Source organism: Pygocentrus nattereri, chromosome 13 (genome assembly GCF_015220715.1).
Source record: "Pygocentrus nattereri isolate fPygNat1 chromosome 13, fPygNat1.pri, whole genome shotgun sequence".
Lineage (NCBI taxonomy): Eukaryota > Metazoa > Chordata > Actinopteri > Characiformes > Serrasalmidae > Pygocentrus > Pygocentrus nattereri.
In genome coordinates, this window is record NC_051223.1 from 24,820,376 (window position 1) to 24,838,988 (window position 18,613).

The 18,613-nt window shown below is 39.7% G+C and overlaps 1 protein-coding gene across 1 annotated transcript; it reads right to left on the bottom strand.

The window, feature by feature from the left end:
- Positions 1-7,788: 7,788 nt before the first annotated feature.
- Positions 7,789-18,612, bottom strand: map3k8 (mitogen-activated protein kinase kinase kinase 8). Its single transcript, XM_017710984.2, has 8 exons — positions 18,173-18,612; positions 17,215-17,567; positions 16,542-16,712; positions 13,356-13,617; positions 12,261-12,367; positions 10,803-10,955; positions 9,391-9,637; positions 7,789-9,310 (listed from the first exon to the last, which is right to left on the bottom strand). The coding sequence occupies exons 2-8, from the start codon at positions 17,539-17,541 to the stop codon at positions 9,183-9,185; spliced, it is 1,395 nt and encodes a 464-aa protein (XP_017566473.1). The 5' UTR covers positions 17,542-17,567; positions 18,173-18,612; the 3' UTR covers positions 7,789-9,182.
- Position 18,613: the final 1 nt, after the last annotated feature.

The window sequence follows — 18,613 nt, forward strand, 5'->3', positions numbered from 1 at the left end:
AGACCACAACAATTTATGTTGGCTCGATCTCTCGCCCCTGCAAGGGTTCATCTGACAGACTTCACTTAAGCTAATACCGTAATGGCATGTGTACTGTTCTCTGTCAAAGTTCTCAAAGAATGTTTCTGTTTAACAGTTGTCTAGATCTTCTCATCACCAACTCCTCCAAGGGACAGGCAGTGTATTGTAACTTTAAGGTTTTATTGATAAAGTATCAAACTACAAAAGCAATACAAAATTTGAATGAATAATAAGACTGTGACTTGCTGTTTATAATTAAGAAAGGTTGGTCTAAACTGTCAAAACAACAAAGAAATAAAGAGATCAACACTGAATACTGACAGGACTGGAAGAAGTAACAGTGATAAAACAATAATGTTGTGGCATGTTCAAGAAATGTTTATATGTTAGTTGTAGGTTGATGTCCTACAGATTTTATTCACTGGGTTTATTTTGCTAAGGACTCTTATTGTAGAGAGTGGTGCAAAGAGCTGCCCCTAAGTGTGCGTGAGAGTGAGACAGGAGATGTGAACCAGGTAGCAAACAAGCTGTTGCAAAAGAAAACTTTGCTTATGTATGCTGTAGCTATGGCCAACAACAGCTACAAAAATAAAGCACCACCAGTTGTGCAAAAGCTGTGTCTCTTTAGTAGTGGTGAACGCTACAATATGAAAATCTACCTTAAGACATTTGTTTAATGAATTTCATATAGACAACATATGTATATATAGAAACTTGCTTAAGGTTCCATCAGGGATTGGTGAATGGTGAGGGCAAGTTCATGAGGGCATGTTGTAAATGGTATTAAAGCAAGAGTCACTTCATAAAAACTCTCATAAGCACTTCATTTAGAATCACTCTGAAGTTGTAAAAAAAAAAAACAAATCAAATTGAGTGTAATAACCCTGGTCAACGGATATAATAAACCAGTGAAGCACCTCTAATCAGACACATACGCTGTTTGGACATGATGACTCAGCAGGCCACTGAAGGATAAGGACGCCTCTAGCCCTGATCAGCAATGATGGACAAGACTCTGAGGCACAGATGGCCTAGTTTTGGTTTGGATTGTCAGGGAAAACACGTATGACTTATGAAAAGTAATAACCGTGATCTGGTGGCTCTCTTGTTTGTACAGTCTGGAGATGGAGAGATTAGTGGCCTGTGTGTCTCTGGTTAGCTGTGTATCTAAAGAAAGGTCTATTGTACGCAGTAGCTTACACGAACATCAGTGGTGCCATGCCACAGGCTATCTGTCTGGCCCTTCTTAAAGAAAGTCTCTCGTAAGCTAAATAAATGAGGGGACAAAAACAAGCGAGGCAGATTCGTGTTCAGATAGCAGTGTGGAATAAACAAAATATAGCTTTGTCAGGAGCCAGAGAAGTATGAGACAGCAAGGCACAACACTGCTGCATGGTGCCTTGTCGACATAGTAAATAATGGTAGCACAAATGTTGTAGCTCAGTGATCCAGCTCCCCCATTTATCAAGTGTCTTTGGGTAAGGGCATTTTCATGTTTCATGTATATAAACCGCTTTTAATGTCTAAAGACACGTACAGTGGATGGAGTCTTACGGAACCATTTATTTATGTGAGTGATTGTGAAGAACCTTTTCAATGTTTCAGAGCCTGCCCATAATCTAAAGGTCCTTCTTTCAAGTCAAGAACCATTCAAGTGCTTTTATATTTAACTCACTTTATTTCTATTCTATATTCCTCTTGTATTCGATTAGTTTTTTTCTCTTTTGACGTTATGTACCAAAAAAAGTTGTGATGCTTTTTTACATGATGATTTTCCAACCTCCCTTTATTTCTTAAACAGCCTGCTTTATGTAAATGAACTATTTTTGATTGGCTACCCTACATTGTAGCTCAGGCAAAGAGCAGTCCAGGCTGAAACACTCTTTATAACTTCAACATGAATGGATGGGCTAGCCTGCTGTTGGTTGAAGAGGCAGATGTACGTAATTGTGAACTGAAAATTACATTTTTGGCATTTTAGTTTACATATATGGACTGCATGGACTCGAGAGTGAATGGTACAATTTGAAACTTGAAGATTTGTATACTCCTTTTTATTTATTCATTTATTTAATAAAAGCTGGGGCACTCAATGTAGTGTAATTAGTGGTCTAATATGGTCATTTCCAGAAGGCAAAAGTTTCATATATTCTTCACATGAAGTTTGGTCAAGGCTTCTGGATTCTGGATATTGAGCAGGTAGCTAGAATGAGCGAGACCATGGTTCATTTACACTTGGCTTTTAATGCATAGCAGAAACAGTTCCAAAAGGTAAAGAGGGATAATGAAAATAATGGTCAGCATTTTTCCTCTGTGAAGTTGGATAAAGCATAACTCAAATGTTTTATGCCAATTGTCTGCTGCCACCTACTGGATCAAATACACATATGTTCAAAATATCATTGTTAATACATTAATAATCATCTTGGCAATTATTGTTATTTCACATAATCCTCCTCTTGTATTTGAAAGAAGGTTGTGTAAATGTGTTCTTTCCAGAAGGACTGAACAAAGTAGGGTGTGTATTGACAGGCAGCAGTGTAGTCTTTCTCAGCTTTTGCTTATGAAAACCTTATGAAAACCCTGCAAACGTCACAGCACAATTTCATAACACCATTTATCTGTTGGTTTTCATGAAGTACGCACCACATCCACATCCTATCATACAGTAGCTGTGTTGAAAACCGCTGCTTTTGTTGCTAAACTGTCCTGTGCTGCCCCCTGCTGGACACATATTGATTAGACTTCATGAGGAAAATTCAGTAGGTGTGTGTATTGTTCATTTATCTTGCTCATCAGTGCCATGGGATAAAGTCATTTCTTTAAATGCAAGTCATCACAGAATAACTGACTTGACAATTCCCTGATTCACATTCAGTTCTTCATCTCTACTCTAAGGCAGTTCACTATTCGACGAACAGCTAACAGAAATGTGTAAATGTATTAAACAGCCTTTTTACTGTTGTATTTATATGTCTATTTAAACATTTTCTTTGTAACTTGTCATATTTTTGGTGCAGACCTTAAACTTTGGTTAAGTATATCTCCACTATAAGACTTTAAATTGAGTCTGCTCTATGTCATTTTTCAACAGAAGGAGGATAAAGCATGAATTTGAATTAATTATCTCACCCATTCTTCATAGATTACAGATACAATTAAGGCTGATAATAAAATGATGACGGTTGTAGCTCTCCCTGTGCAGGATGAGTACCAACACATCTGGTTCAGCTGTACAGCTAATTGACAGTTTGCTAAACCCTTCCTCTAAATATTATCCAGATTGTCATAGCTTAGCAACTAGAACTAGGTCCAAACACCTTGGACAAACTTCCTGAATTTCACAATATGCTACAGTTAAAGTTGAAGACCACATTATCAGTTAAACCCATGAAAAATCATATGGACCGTGTGTGGCTAACTACCATGTCTGTCTTTGCTGCTGTTCACTTTGTAGCTAAAGCAAACAGTGACATTAAATGAGTATTGAGCCATAGGCAGAGAAATCCAGATGAATTTTGAGGAACAAATTGTATTGTTGTTGCAGTTTGTTTTTTATTTGCTAGTTTAGCCACCACTTTAAACCTTTAGCAAGACCTGATGGGGCATACACACTAACTGATGTCATTAAAATGCATTCAGTCATGCATTTCTCTACATTGCAGTGCAGGAGCATTACAACATCATGTGTGTCTTATTCAGATGCATACTGAAATGTTGGATGTTTTACTCCAAAAATGACAGAATTTTACAGGGTAAAAAGTCTATATTTGCCAGTGAAAACATGATGGTTCAAAGGCTACCAACAGAAACAAGGGGTGGGGGGACATAGCAAGGGGCCAATGATCAGTTTCTTCTTGAATGAAGTGTGTTAAACATTTGTCTTTTGATTATTTTATTTTATTTGTGCCCTGATGTCCGCTTAGGACATTTAAGTGGGTTTAGGCCATAAACATTTTTACATGACCATTTTTCCCCCAACCTCTGTTTATGCTGTAGAATTAAACAGCCTGTTTTTGTTAATGTGCCTTTAAAATAAAGTATTTGCAAATTATATCTACTAACTAACTAACTAACTACCGTAGGCTACATTTCTGTACATCTTTCCAATGAAGTGAATATCAGAGTATCAGGATTGACAGGATTGACGGGAATGGCCTGAGGAGAGGCTTCTGCATGTGGAATTACAATATTACATGTACATAGTAATTGACACAATATTTGTACCTAATCATGAATTTGTGAATCATGTACAGATGCCCTGTCTCCTGTGTGTGTTTGTATGAGCAGTTGACATTTTGGATGAATAACCTTTGTCAGCTCCTTTTATGCTGTTCATGGGCTGAACATCAGGTTTTTTATCTGTAGCACGGTGTGTTTTTTCTTTTTGTGACGTTCCAAGTGACAGTCTGCTATCTTCTTTTTTCTGTCAGCCCTTACAGAAGTCAAATGTCACACGTTCTCTCTAGCTTACCTTAATTAGCTGGCTGGGCATGATGAGGTCAGGGAATACCTTCCTACACACTCCCACATTTGCCGTGACGCCAGCGGAAGATGGCAGGGGAAACCCACTTCTCCTTCTGATAGATTCTGCTGCGTGTGACTCGCTCTCTGTTTGTCTCGCTCTCGGCCTCTCTCTCTCTGCTTCTGTCTTACTTCCTGTTTCTCACTCTCTCTCTCTCCCTCTCTCTCGCTCTCTCTCTCTGTCTGTCTCTCTCTCTCTGCTTCTGTCTTACTTCCTGTTTCTCACTCTCTCTCTCTCTCTCGCTCTCTCTCTCTCCCTCTCTCTCGCTCTCTCTCTCTGTCTGTCTCTCTCTCTCTGCTTCTGTCTTACTTCCTGTTTCTCACTCTCTCTCTCTCTCTCTCTCTCGCTCTCTCTCTCTCCCTCTCTCTCGCTCTCTCTCTCTGTCTGTCTCTCTCTCTCTGCTTCTGTCTTACTTCCTGTTTCTCACTCTCTCTCTCTGTCTCTCTCTCTCTCTCTCTCTCTCTCTCTCTCTCTCTGTCTCTCTCTCTCTCGCTCTCTCTCTCTCCCTCTCTCTCGCTCTCTCTCTCTGTCTGTCTCTCTCTCTCTGCTTCTGTCTTACTTCCTGTTTCTCACTCTCTCTCTCTCTCTCTCTCTCTCTGTCTCTCGCTCTCTGTCTCTCTCTCTGTCTCTCTCTCTCTCTCTCTCGCTCTCTCTGTTGCATATACTACTGCATAATGCAGTCATTGCTCTAATACTGCTGAATGTGTTCATCATTGTACAGTATGCGCTCATGTGTTGATGTTCAAAATGTCCACCAACATGCCTGTATGCAAGTCACACTTAAGACCCACGTACCCCTGCACATAGAAGCAGATATGCAGTGAGGTGGAACGTCTGCTTAGTCAGTTTGTTTATGCAAATATTTGTGTGATAGGATAAGAAGTTTAAAAAATCCCACCACACGTGACCTTTGGGTCAGCATTTAAACAGATGTTCCTTTGATAAGCCACCATGTATTTTGCATCTGAAAAAGAGTCCATTCAGTATCACTCTTAACGGAATCTTGCTGATAAATGAGAGAACCTCTGTATCTGCTTTGTGCTGAGTAGATTTAGTAGTGTTGATAATTTTGAGGCAAGTAAAAGGAAAGTGAGAAGAGAAAATCGTAAAATGACATTACATTGGAAATCTAGTAAAGTACTTAAGGCAGGGAGATTAAAGTGCTAATGTTTTGATACAGCAAATATTCAGAGAAGAGCTGATTTGAACGACCAGGACTACTCATGTTATACACGCAAGCAAGACCATGTGCAGCTAAGCTGACGTAGCGCAGAATGGAGAAACTTCTGCTTTCATATGGTATTAATATAATTTCATAAAAACATTGTGAATTCATTATCATTTATGATCATCTTGGGGAAAATTCTTACTTCAAATAATTCCCCTTTTGTTTAATTCAAGGACAGAAACTGCTTGTGCTTGATAGTAAGATCATTTATGTTTTTGTAAATTGCCCTGTTCTTTCCATAATGATTGGACATATCTACATAACTATGCCTATTAATTGTAGTCAGATCATTGCTGTTCTCATTTGAGATACAATCGCTTTATTATGTGCACGGTTGAAATCATTGATGTTGTACATTGTGCCACTGTACCGATTAAAGCTGTTAATCACACAGCATGTAACTATGTGGCTAATTAGCAAGTCTGGCTAGCTAAAAAGATGTTAACTCATTGAATAATTGAAACAATTAAAGTATATTAATATACGGCTGTGGGCAGAAAAATCTAGTATGACAGGAGCATTTTGTCTGTGCTGTCATAGCCAACACTAGAGATGTTTAACAATAACCACTGAAGCATACATACTAAATGTTATCATTAAGAACAGAGAAATTAACTTTTACCAGGTATGGCCAGTGCTACCATAGAATGAAGCATTGCTTTAATACCATGAAGCCTTCTGGTCACCCCAGACATGGAAAGTGAGACAGTCGGCCATCTCCCGTCAGCCATCTTCAATAAAGTTTCATATGTAATTTCCAATCAGTTATGAGAGTCTGATTAAACTGCATTTAGTAATTAGCATATTTTGCTGTAAAAGACTAATTTGCTTAGCAAACAAACAATGCTTTTTGAGCTATATTATGAAGTAGGCTATGCAATGGTTAACTTCCAAAACAAAGTGCTTTTGTAAGTTGCTCTGCATGAGAGTGTGTGCTAAAGCTAAATGTAAGTGTAGGTTGCCTTGTACAGTGCTCTCTGGTTAGCTTTCTACTCTGGACTGTCTGTGTGAAATGGTTTTCTTCACACCGTGCCCTGTGAAAATCAATTTCATTTATCCAAACACATAATTTCAGATTACTTTCAGCAGTAGTTGTACTGATGTAATAATTTAATTGTGTGGAAACAATTGACAGATTTAATTATGTATGCAAAAAACAAGGTGTCACTTTTTATTACCATGTTAATACAGTAATGCTGTTTTATGTCACTTCTTCCTAGCAGTGAATGGTGAGTGGCTACAAAATTTTGGTCATCTGCAAGCGTCAGGTGTGACACTTTGCAGATGATACATCCAAGACTTTTCAGTTCATTGCAGAACACAGCCTAACTCTCTCATGAAAAAGAAAAAAAATGAATGGATAGTATAGGAACTACTTTTCCTTCCGCCCTCACCCTCTGCTTCTCTCTCACTGGCACGGACAGCCACAAAAGGCTCAGTGAACACTATGTAATGGCAGGCCATTTGACGTTATTACTAATACAAATAGAATTATTTTTGTACACTGAAGAAATAGTATAGAATGTACTTCTTCAAAAGGTATAGGTCTTGATATTAGCCTTGGTGTTACTTAGCATTGGATCAAAAAGAACCTAATCAACATAGATAGAGTGACCTTCTCCTGATGTCCCATCATTCTACACAGAGGTCAGATTCATTTGGGACCCAAAGGATGAAAATAATTACAGAAGCAGCGACTGAGATGCGCTCCTTAATGAGTACGGGATGGGTAAGATTTCAAGTAGGCTGTATAGCCATGAATACTTAAACATTAATTACAAAAGACTTAAAATACACACAACAGATGTAAAACTCAAACATATAGTGAATAACGTTTTCATACAGTTTCACCGGCCTAATGCAATATTTTGCAATCAAATCATTACTGTTGTCATTTGAAACGGGTTGAAACTGATTTCTTTAGGTTCCGTTAGATATACTTATAAAAGAGACAGAGATTTGGTGCTATTAAAACAGTATAATATAATAAAAAATAAACCACATAGCAACACAATTTACTAACACAATTTATTTACTGAATCCCATTAAACACAGATCTTACAGTATGAAAATACTACATAACGCTTCACATCAAATAATGAAAAATGAAAGTAACCATTTATAAACATCTTTCATTTCACAGCCAGTACACCATATGCAACATTTAAGAATATTATTAAATGAGGCTTTGCACCTTTCTTTTCCTCAGATGACAGAGCCATTATTTTGTACATGATTCATACTCCATCTGTAAATGATACAAGATGATATTTTGCACTGCAACTACTAAACAACACCACGTTCCATAGGAATGACATTTAGCATTTTCTAGAAACTTCTGAAAATGACAGTAGTACTCAAAATCCAATATATGCAACCCAGACACATAACCATATATCAATCCAGCAACTATCATTGTTTCATCAATCAACTTAAATCATACAACAGATAATGCTAGTAGACTTTATTACCATACATCATAATGATTACATTCTGTATGACGAGTGGAAATTAAATGCTTGAGCACACAGGCTCTCAAACAGGATTTGATCCTGCAAATCACACCACAAAGACAACATTGACACCTCATTACCTTACAAACCCAGATTTAAGATATGCAAGTCGTATACAGTTCATTAATGTGCTTTTCACTACATTGTTTTGTGTTTTAAGCTTGTCTAATATTGTTATTGTACAATAACACTGTGAAGAACCAAAATAAATGTTTTACAAATAATTTTCTCTTACATTTCCTCTCCAGGAGGTCCACCCTCATAGTTACAAAGAACATTAGTAAACTCTGAATATATCACCACTACAGAGTTGTACAGAACATTTATGGAGAGATGGAAGGTGACACATAAGGCGTTTTCCCCATAATGTGAGCTGATAGTGAAGTGGGAGGCGCAGGATGTGGCTCAGCATCATATCTGTCCAATGCATCCTTTTAATCTCTTTACAGTAATATCGCACAGTGATACAGTTATAGTTGGCAATATTTTTAAGACTTCAGATGAGATTAACTACAGTCCTCAAACTGCAAAACTTGTGATAACCTGCCTTGCAGCCAATGCAATCCACAGTTAATACTACTACTCATTAATGGTGTCTGCCTGAGACAGCTCAAGACATCTCTTGTGGTTGCTAAGCCAGACTGTCAGGAATGGGTAATGCGAGCACCTACTTTTGGCATGACGTCTCCATCCTGCTGCAATCTAAATTAAGCTCATTAAGCTGTCAATGGCACTTCCTCTAAGACTGAGTTGCCAGTGACCGTGCAACAAAGAACAGAGGTTCATAGTTTGCTACTATACACAGGATCCATATGTGCACGCCTTCAGGCCTTTGACACCTCAAGTCCAAGAAACATGTATATTCTCAAGAAAACAAGCTTCCTTAAAAAATCTTTTAGCCATATTCTGTAGTTGGTGGCCCCCTCACAAAGTTGTAGTAGCCAGCTAGAGCTCCAAGGTCTATGTAGAGGGAGCCTTTTCTTCTACAGGGGCCTGAATCTTCTGTGTACAGTGAAGAGGAATCTAAAATAAGAAATGAGAAGGTTAAGGCATGCAAATGAGTAGACTGACAGGATGTGTCAGTGAGGGTGTGCATGCGTTACCTTGTGTACTATCTGTCATTTGACTCTGCTGGCGCAGCAGCGGATGTGTGCCCTCTCCAAGTGCAGAGTCCAGGCTCCAGCAGCGTGGCTGGTCTTCTCGAGATGGGTGGAGGGCCTCTTCGTGCAGGAGCTCTGCGGCGGAGCTCCTCCGCAATGGGACTCTCTCCAGTGCCCGCTCTAGGAGGCCTCGCATGGCAGGGCTGCAGTCCTCAGATATATCCTCCAGAGGAGGAGCCTGCTTATGGATCTGGAAAAGGAGATAAGGAGAATAGAATGTTAACATTATAAGTCCTCAGAGGTCTCGGTTATTGCTGGCGATAAGCATGATGTTCACTTTTTCAGTGTTTTATTTTTATATTAATTATTTCTCACTTGTAGGTTATTGAAACATGCAGAGAAATTCTGTTAAAAGGGCAGAATTTTACTTTCAATCAATAGCACATTTGTGTTTATACACAGAAGAGAAGCTATTTCATTATGATTTGATTTAGATGCAAAGTTATTTTTGGTATATAGTATACAGTCTTGTTTTGTGGAAAAAACAAATGGAAAATAGACATGCAGACTTGAACCTAACTCAAGCATAGGTGTTATTACATAACTCTGTAATTATGTTATAAAATTTGAATGATATAGCAAAATGACAGTAATAAATTCAGCAGTGTTGTAGTTTCATTGTGTAAAATAAACCAATTAAAGTACACATTACTGATGTCTGCACACAAAAGAGGAACATGTATGAACAGAGTAATGAAAGTTTGGGCCAACAAGCTAAGCCCCCTTTATGTTGATCTATTCTAAAGGCAAGAAATATCTGTTTCCTCTTCTTTTTTTTTACAGAGGATTTATTCTTATTAATTAAAACATAGCGCAACATGCCTACCTTCATATATACTAACAGACAACATAAAGGAGAACAGAAAGAGCTAAGCCTTTTGAGGATGCATTTCACAATAAAACCGGAAGCTGCAAATGGAAAGGGGCCAGTCTAGATCATGGAAAAGAGAACTAGCTGTCACAGTGCATAAACACAATGACCCTCTGATACTGTCTTATCTCAAAGGGGAACATGAAAACAATGAAGACACGGGATGGTATTTGAAGCTCTAGGAGAACATGGTGAAGTGATAACCTCCACCAATGTAGCACTCTCAGTTTGTGTTATGTGGTTCTAATACGTAGGAGGTGTTTAAAGTGACGTTTGACCACAATACGGAACTTGATCCAAATAGTCACAGCCTGAAACTCGTACACAGCCAGACGTGCAGCCAAGACTATTGACTATTTATGCATACATTTATTGGGTTAATGTATTTATCAATGTGCTATATTAAAGAAATTATTTATTCCTTGAAAGAAACACATCACATTGAGCATTAAAGCTCCTGATATAAATCCTGAAGTATACTCACAATGTAGAGGTAAGAAGGGTATGCTGAGCGGGGGTATCTCCTAACCCAGGGGGGGCTCCCAGTCTGCATGTGAATAATGGTGGTGCCCAGGCTGTAGATGTCTGTCTTTGTGTTGTGGCCTCTACATAAGACCAGCTCTGGGCTCATGTACATCTGGACAAAGACAGAAAACCCCATAGGGATTATTTTTAAATATGCATGAAGACACAAACCTGATTAGCAGAATGAACCTAATATAAAACCCTGTACATGATATAAACATAAAACTTCTTTACACTCATAGCTGTCTTGTACAAAAATGTTTCTTTAAAGAGCCATCTCTGTTTATTGGTGCTTCTTTGGTTCCCCGAGGGCCAGAGTGCCACAGGTTTGGATATTTTCGCTTCTAGTACATGAACTAAACCTGGTAGTTAACTGATGAGCTTCATCAGGAGTGACTGAGCAGGAAAATCACTAAACACTTCCAGGACTGGAGTTCCCCACCCTATTATATTGTATCACTCCAGAGATCTTTTCAGTACCTTTATTATTTGTTTAAACTGTACCTAGAATCTACTTGCATAAGAAAATATTTTTGGGGACATTTTGCTTGCTGATTACTTCCTTGTCTTCAACAGAGTATAGCATAACATAGTGCAATTTATTATTTCCCAGATGGAAAACATGATCTGTGGGGCAGCAATGAGTCTCCTCCAGTATTGTAAACTCACTGTCAGCCCAAAATCATTAAAAATATCACAGTCATGAGGAAAATAAATTAAGCACTTTAACATCTAGCATTGTGGAACAGACTGTACTGTAAATAAGAGCAATTCTTTATCATGGGGACTTTTAAAGGGATTGTCAACAGAATTTGAAAAAAACATCTGCTAGCTGGACTTTCCAGCCAGGGCTAAACTAGAAACTGTGTATGTGTGTGTGTGTGTGTGTACACACTTCAGGGATTTTCCCAGTGAGTGGTTCAATCTAAATTAAAGGAGGCACACAAAGTGGAGGGGTCTCTATGCATTATGGACCTACTGCTTTATAGTGCTTGAAACTCTAAGCTTCCTTTCATCAGTTGTCTTTCTGCTGCCAACTCAGTTATTACAACACAATTTATTACATTACATTGTTGATGTCTTGCGCATATGTAATAGCAATGACCTGTAAGCAGTGAGTTGATGCACAAGGGATGCATTCCTACTGCATCCGAAGATATTTACCCCAGACATGGATTTGAAAAAGATATAGTGACTCAGATATCGTAGAAGGTTGAATAGGTTCAGCTTCTTGGATCTTATTTCAGTGACTTCACATTGAGAAAACCAACCGAACTACAAACAAAAAGAGCACCAAAGATTCTGCTCTTCAGTGCTGCTGTTGCCTTAATATAACATATTTTATATACCCTTTTTATTGCTATGTGAAAACTTGGTAATGTTTTCATTTTATGTGAGTTTCATAACATGCACTCACCTCAGTTCCTCTGAGGTCTCTAGGAATGTACACATCCTCGGTCATCTGTACTGTTAAACCAAAGTCCACCAGCACAGCTTTAGCAGACATCAGCACAATGTTACTGGCTACAGAGAGAGAGAGAAAGAAAGAGAGGATAAGGAAGATGACTTTAGCTGTCAAAGCACGTAAAATATGATCCTCAAAAACATTTTTAGATGCTCTATCAGAGACTCTCGATGCAGAAACATAGCAATGCAACAAGCTGCATACCTGCAAAGGTCTCTTCTTGTTTTCAGGCTAAAATAAGGACATGAGTCAGAAGCTGGTGGATGGACAGAGGGCCACAAAGCCATAATTTCCTCTGCCCTGTTATTTCACTGACACTTAATAACATGTTCATTTTCAAAACCAAAATCATCAACCAAAAGCCCAATGGTTTACACCACAGGGCAGAACGCTGTGTTAGATCACTGGTCTCTCTCTGTTTATATGTCTCTGGCTGGAATTTCCAGACATCTAAAAGGTCGTCAGTTTTAGTTCTGATTGGCCCTTAGGCTGACTAAGTGGAAAAGGAATACTGTTGAGCACAGCTGCCCTCAACTTCACTATGAGTTGAGTTCAGCTGTGTTTCCGGACTTTTCAAAAGACAAAACACTTCAACCAGCCTGTGACCAAAAAAAAAAAAACAAATGGCAGCACTTCCTCCAAATGGCCTAGATTTCAGTTCCTCTGAAACGGTTGACTGCCCTTTACCAGACAGAGGTGTAATCTGATTTACCTGAAGACCAACATTTCTGTGTTTGTATCCTGGCTTGAAACCGTCTGTGGTTTGTCAAGTACAAACAGTCCTCAGCGCATATAAGAACATTTTACCCGCAGGTGCTGAATAAATGAAATGGTTTGTTGGTCAGACTTGGACCAACAGAAATCCACAGCTACAATTGCCACCACAGTATATCTGCTGCATGTGCAGAGATTTTGTGTAGTGCAAAGCCTAAATACAATTCCTTTGGTCTAATATTGAACATAAACCTACCACCAAAACTGTCCATAATAAACATGTAATACAGTAATGTAATACATTTTCAGAAGCGGCACAACTCTTGGACTCACGTTTAATGTCATGGTGTATGATGTTGTGTGAGTGCAGGTATTCCAGTCCACGCAGAACCTGCTGGGTCACCCAGATGATCTCAAACTCTCTCATGGGGCCGCAGCTCTCCAGCTTCTCCAAAACTGAGCCTCCTTCTCCTGCCTCCATGAAGAGGTGCACACTCTGCTCCCAGAGCAAAGCCCCATACAGCTCTGCGATGTTTTCATGACGAAACCGTGCCTGGATCTCCACATCCGCAGGTTTGAAGTGCTCCAGGGGGATCTGCAGAAAGTTGAAGAGGTTGGGAGATGTTTAAGTTAAGATCTTAAAGGAAAAATCTGATTTCTCTTGACACTAAATGTAGGAAAACAGCCAAGGCAAGTAATGGAAACTTATGTACAACAATTAGCACTGTGCATACTGCATGCCTACAAAATCACACACTTCCCTCAAACCTCTTAGAATGGATCAGCATCTAAATTAGATTTGCTTATGAGGTTTATTTAGGTTATTTATAAAAATCAACAAACGTATATAAAAACTCAGGCTTCAAGATACCTGCATCTTCGGTTTTAAACCATGTTACAGGCTTTTGTCTGTTTTTACTATTACATGTTAGTTAAATTAGCTTTACAGCCCTAATGCCAAAAATACCAACCTCCTTGACTGATCACCTACATTTGGAGTAAAAAATTATGTAAATCTGGGGAAAGTTATGTATATTTGATTCTTTCCTGAACCATTTCCTGCTCCACAGGACCAACATACTTTCCGCATACATGTCAACTGAGCTGGTTTGCTCTTATGATCAGACAAGTATGGCATGCATAAATTACTTTTATCCTTACTGCTACACATGAGAGATCGTAAAAAGTCATAACACCAGTTTCCCAAACCTAGATTAATATTATGCTTTAAAAGAATCTCTACTAGAGATTTACAATTGGCACTGTAGTTTAGGCTGAAAAAAGGTCCAGTACATGTCTAGGAAACCAGACCATAAAGCAGACCAGGGAGGAAAATTACAGGGGAAACTGTGAGAAATGCAGATAGCATTAGTCAGCAGGTATGCATCGTTTTTACAAGAGACAACTGATAGTGGGGCACTCCCAAAGTAAATGTGAAGTTGTACCAGCAGTTCCAGTATTACCTATTTGACAGTAAACACTTAGATGACATTTCATCTGAAGCCCTATGAGTGTGCTATAACCTTTGAGCTTTTGAGTGAGCTGCATTTCATTGGTTATGTCTATGCATTTCAAGCACTATTCTACGCATGAATCATGCTGTTTTTAATGGTCTCAGTAAACTTTTTACACAGAGAAAGCTTTAGAATTTGGCTTGTCTGTGTGCATTAACAGCATAGCATAGCATTGTCCCTGGATGACCTCTGCACTTTATGTGATTGAACAAGGGGAGTTCCTGTCACATTTCCTTTCTTGGCTGCCTGTAAAAGGGCTAGACCTCCAAAGAGCGTTTTAGGGAAATCAGGTTCTTTCCTAGCACATGCTCTTCCTCTTTTGAGAATATTCTCTCATTGCAGCAACAGCTAGAGCAACAGCAGATCAGTTTTTCTTTTTCTGTTCCTTTTCTGTTCCTTTTCTGGCCCTTGTGATTAGTACATGAGGAGACACATGATAAAGCTGCACAAGTTTGTGACGAAACATGTCACTTGGACTTCTTTATTTTAATTCTCTTTGATTGTGCATTAAACTACAGGGTGGGCCATTTATATGGATACACCCAAATAAAATGGGAATGGTTGGTGATATTAACTTCCTGCTTGTGGCACATTAGTATATGGGAGGGGGAAAACTTTTCAAGATGGGTAGTGACCATGGCGGTCATTTTGAAGTTGGCCATTTTGGATCCAACTTTAGTTTTTTCAATGGGAAGAGGGTCGTGTGACACATCAAACTTATTGAGAATTTCACAAGAAAAACAGTGGTATGCTTGGTTTTAACGTACCTTATTATAACGTATTCTTTCATGAGTTATTTACACGTTTCTGACCACTTATAAAATGTGTTCAAAGTGCTGCCCATTGTGTTGGATTGTCAATGCAACCCTCTTCTCCCACTCTTCACACACTGATAGCAACACCGCAGAAGAAATGCTAGCACAGGCTAGTATTCCAGTATCCATAGTTTCAGGTGCTGCACATCTCGTATCTTCAAGGCACAGACAATTGCCTTCAGATGACCCCATTGATAAAAGTCTAAGGGGGTCAGATCGGGAGACATTGGGGGCCATTCAACTGGCCCACGGCGACCAATCCACTTTCCAGGAAACTGTTCATCTAGGAATGCTTGGACCTGACACCCATAATGTGGTGGTGCACCATCTTGCTGGAAAAACTCAGGGAACGTGCCAGCTTCCAAGTGGATTGGTCGTCGTGGGCCAGTTGAATGGCCCCCAAGGTCTCCCGACCTTGAACCTGAAACTACGGATACTGGAAGCCTGTACTAGCATTTCTTCTGCGGCATTGCTATCAGTGTGTGAAGAGTGGGAGAAGAGGGTTGCATTGACAATAAACACAATGGGCAGCACTTTGAACACATTTTATAAGTGGTCAGAAACTTGTAAATTGTGAAATTCTCAATAAGTCTGATGTGTCACACGACCCTCTTCCCATTGAAAAAACTAAAGTTGGATCCAAAATCTTCGAAATGGCCACCACCACCCATCTTGAAAAGTTTTCCCCCTCCCATATACTAATGTGCCACAAGCAGGAAGTTAATATCACCGACCATTCCCATTTTATTTGGGTGGATCCATATAAATGGCCCACCCTGTATAGTTTGAAGCCAAGTTAGAATCTAGCAGCACATTAGATTCATTTGATTACAATGCATCCTAAACACATTTTTACAAAAGTTGCATTAAGAATAAAACTTATAAAGAATACTTTTCTTATTATTATAGACAGCAGTGCCTTTTTTCATTATCCTCTCATAATAACTATGTGAAAACTTTCTGTAGGCGTCTATAAATAGCACCAGCAGGCAAAAGGTTCATGCACCCTTTCTGAGTCTTTGTACTGCTCTTGTTAATATGTAACAACTGTTTAAAACTGCCTGTAGCCTAACAGGATGTACTGTAACACACTGATGGGAAAGGGAGTCGTGTCCTTGACTGGAATTCACAAACCAAATGAGTGGGAAGTTTGAGAACTTTGGCTGACATTCCTGCATTCTTGGACTCACCCGCTTGCACGCCATCCGCTTGCGTGTTTCGGTGTCCTGTGCCAGGTGAACTTTACCAAAAGAACCTTTAGGAATGTGGCCTGAGCCTGGCGCCTTGTATGTTAGCCTCCATGGAAACAAAAGCACGTCCACGTCTATGCGATATCGCCCGTCCTTAATGACCATGTCACTCTGCACAAGCACAATGGGAAGCGCACGAGATAGAGACCATGAGACAAATCAAATGACGCTAATGAAACATGCACAGCCACAGTCACACTCCTGTGGCTACACACAGACACAATGTATCATTACAGACAAAGAACTGATGTAAAGTATTCATGAACAACCATAAAACATACAGCTCATGCACTGAATAAAGGATACATGCTCTTGAAGTGACTTCTATGATTACTATAGATATTTCACAGTAGACATACTACACACACACACAGACATATACATATACATGTACATATACATATACATATATATATATATATATATATATATATATATACACACATACATACATGTGTGTGTGTGTGTGTGTGTCTGTAGCTACAGCTTAATCACTGTCTGGCAAGCCCAGTCAGTCAAGACTTTACAAATACAATATGCCAACAAATCACTATAGATTAATTAAGAAGGTACATTTTGTTTATTTATTTATTTATTTAAAAAAGTATCTCACCTTGTTCAGGAGAACTCCAATCTCTTCCTGTAGCTCTGTCAGTGTTGAGGGCGATGTATTGGACACCATGTTCACAAAGGCCAGCAAATCAGACACGGTCCCGTACTGGACCTTTCCCCTATTCTGCACGTGTGAAACCAATCCACCTAAAGTCTCCTCATTTTCATCCATTTCGTCCTGTGACAGACACTCCTCGAACAGCACACCTGATTCCTCGTCTTCTCTCTCTGAGTACAGGTGCAGGTGCTCCACTGCTTGGATGATATCTCCAATGTTCATGTGAGCCAGAAGAAGTTCTATCCCAACATTGTCATTCTTGAAATCCATTTTGGATTATGTATCTACTCTGAAGTCTGGAACAGAGCGCTTTGGTTAGACCCACATGGGTGGCAAGTGTACACTTCAAAAAACTTTTAAACTTCTACATCAAAAGCGAGCTCAGAGGGATTAAGGCAGGTACAACACGGCTGCTGCTGTCGAAGCTGCTGAGCCAGTTTGCTGTTTGCTGTACAAATGAGGGGAGATTTTCAAGAGGAAGGGAAGCCTCACAAACAGCAGTCCCTCATATTCAAATCATCTACAGCAACGGCGGCCAACAGTGAACAAAAGACGATTTGAAGCTGACAGAAATGCTGCTTAAGAGCTGTCTGGTAAAGAACCCCAATACATGAACATTTCTACAGTACAGTAAAGTAGTTAGAACTTCTGTGGTGATGTATAATACATGTGTAATAAGATACTAATTTCACCTTCTATAATTACTGCAATCCTGTTTTAGGGTTATATAATATTTGTATAGCAGTCTGAAGTAAACGTAGCACACTCTGGTCCCTCTCGAACCAGGGATGCAACCGCATTATTTAAGGTGGAACGGACTACTTGAAGAAGCTAAGCTTCAACACTGTATGGCGAGCCCAGGCAGTCACTGATTAAATTAAATTAAAAAGTTTCTACACACCTTCATAGAACTGTAGACCAGTTGAAGTAGTGAACCTCCGTCTGAGCCGCTGCAGGGCTGTGAACGTGTCCTGTGAGCCGCAGCAGGGCTGTGAACGTGTCCTGTGAGCCGCTGTATGGCTGTAAATGCGTCCTGTGAGCCGCTGCAGGGCTGTGAATGCGTCCTGTGAGCCGCTGCAGGGCTGTGAATGCGTATTGTGAGCCGCTGTATGGCTGTGGACGTGTCCTGTGAGCCGCTGTATGGCTGTGAATGCGTCCTGTGAGCCGCTGTATGGCTGTGGACGTGTCCTGTGAGCCGCTGTATGGCTGTGAATGCGTATTGTGAGCCGCTGTAGGGCTGTGAACGTGTCCTGTGAGCCGCTGTATGGCTGTGAATGCGTATTGTGAGCCGCTGTAGGGCTGTGAACGTGTCCTCTGAGTCGCTGCAGGGCTGTTTTTTCAC

Bases quoted from the DNA above. Each gene is read 5' to 3' on its own strand.
- map3k8 (XM_017710984.2), bottom strand. From the start codon at position 17,541: ATGGATTTCAAGAATGACAATGTTGGGATAGAACTTCTTCTGGCTCAC. The intron at 16,713-17,214 runs GTGAGATACTTT...GTGCTTGTGCAG, and splicing joins TTGGAGTTCTCCTGAACAAG to AGTGACATGGTCATTAAGGA. The intron at 13,618-16,541 runs GTGAGTCCAAGA...AACTTTCTGCAG, and splicing joins AGCGGATGGCGTGCAAGCGG to ATCCCCCTGGAGCACTTCAA.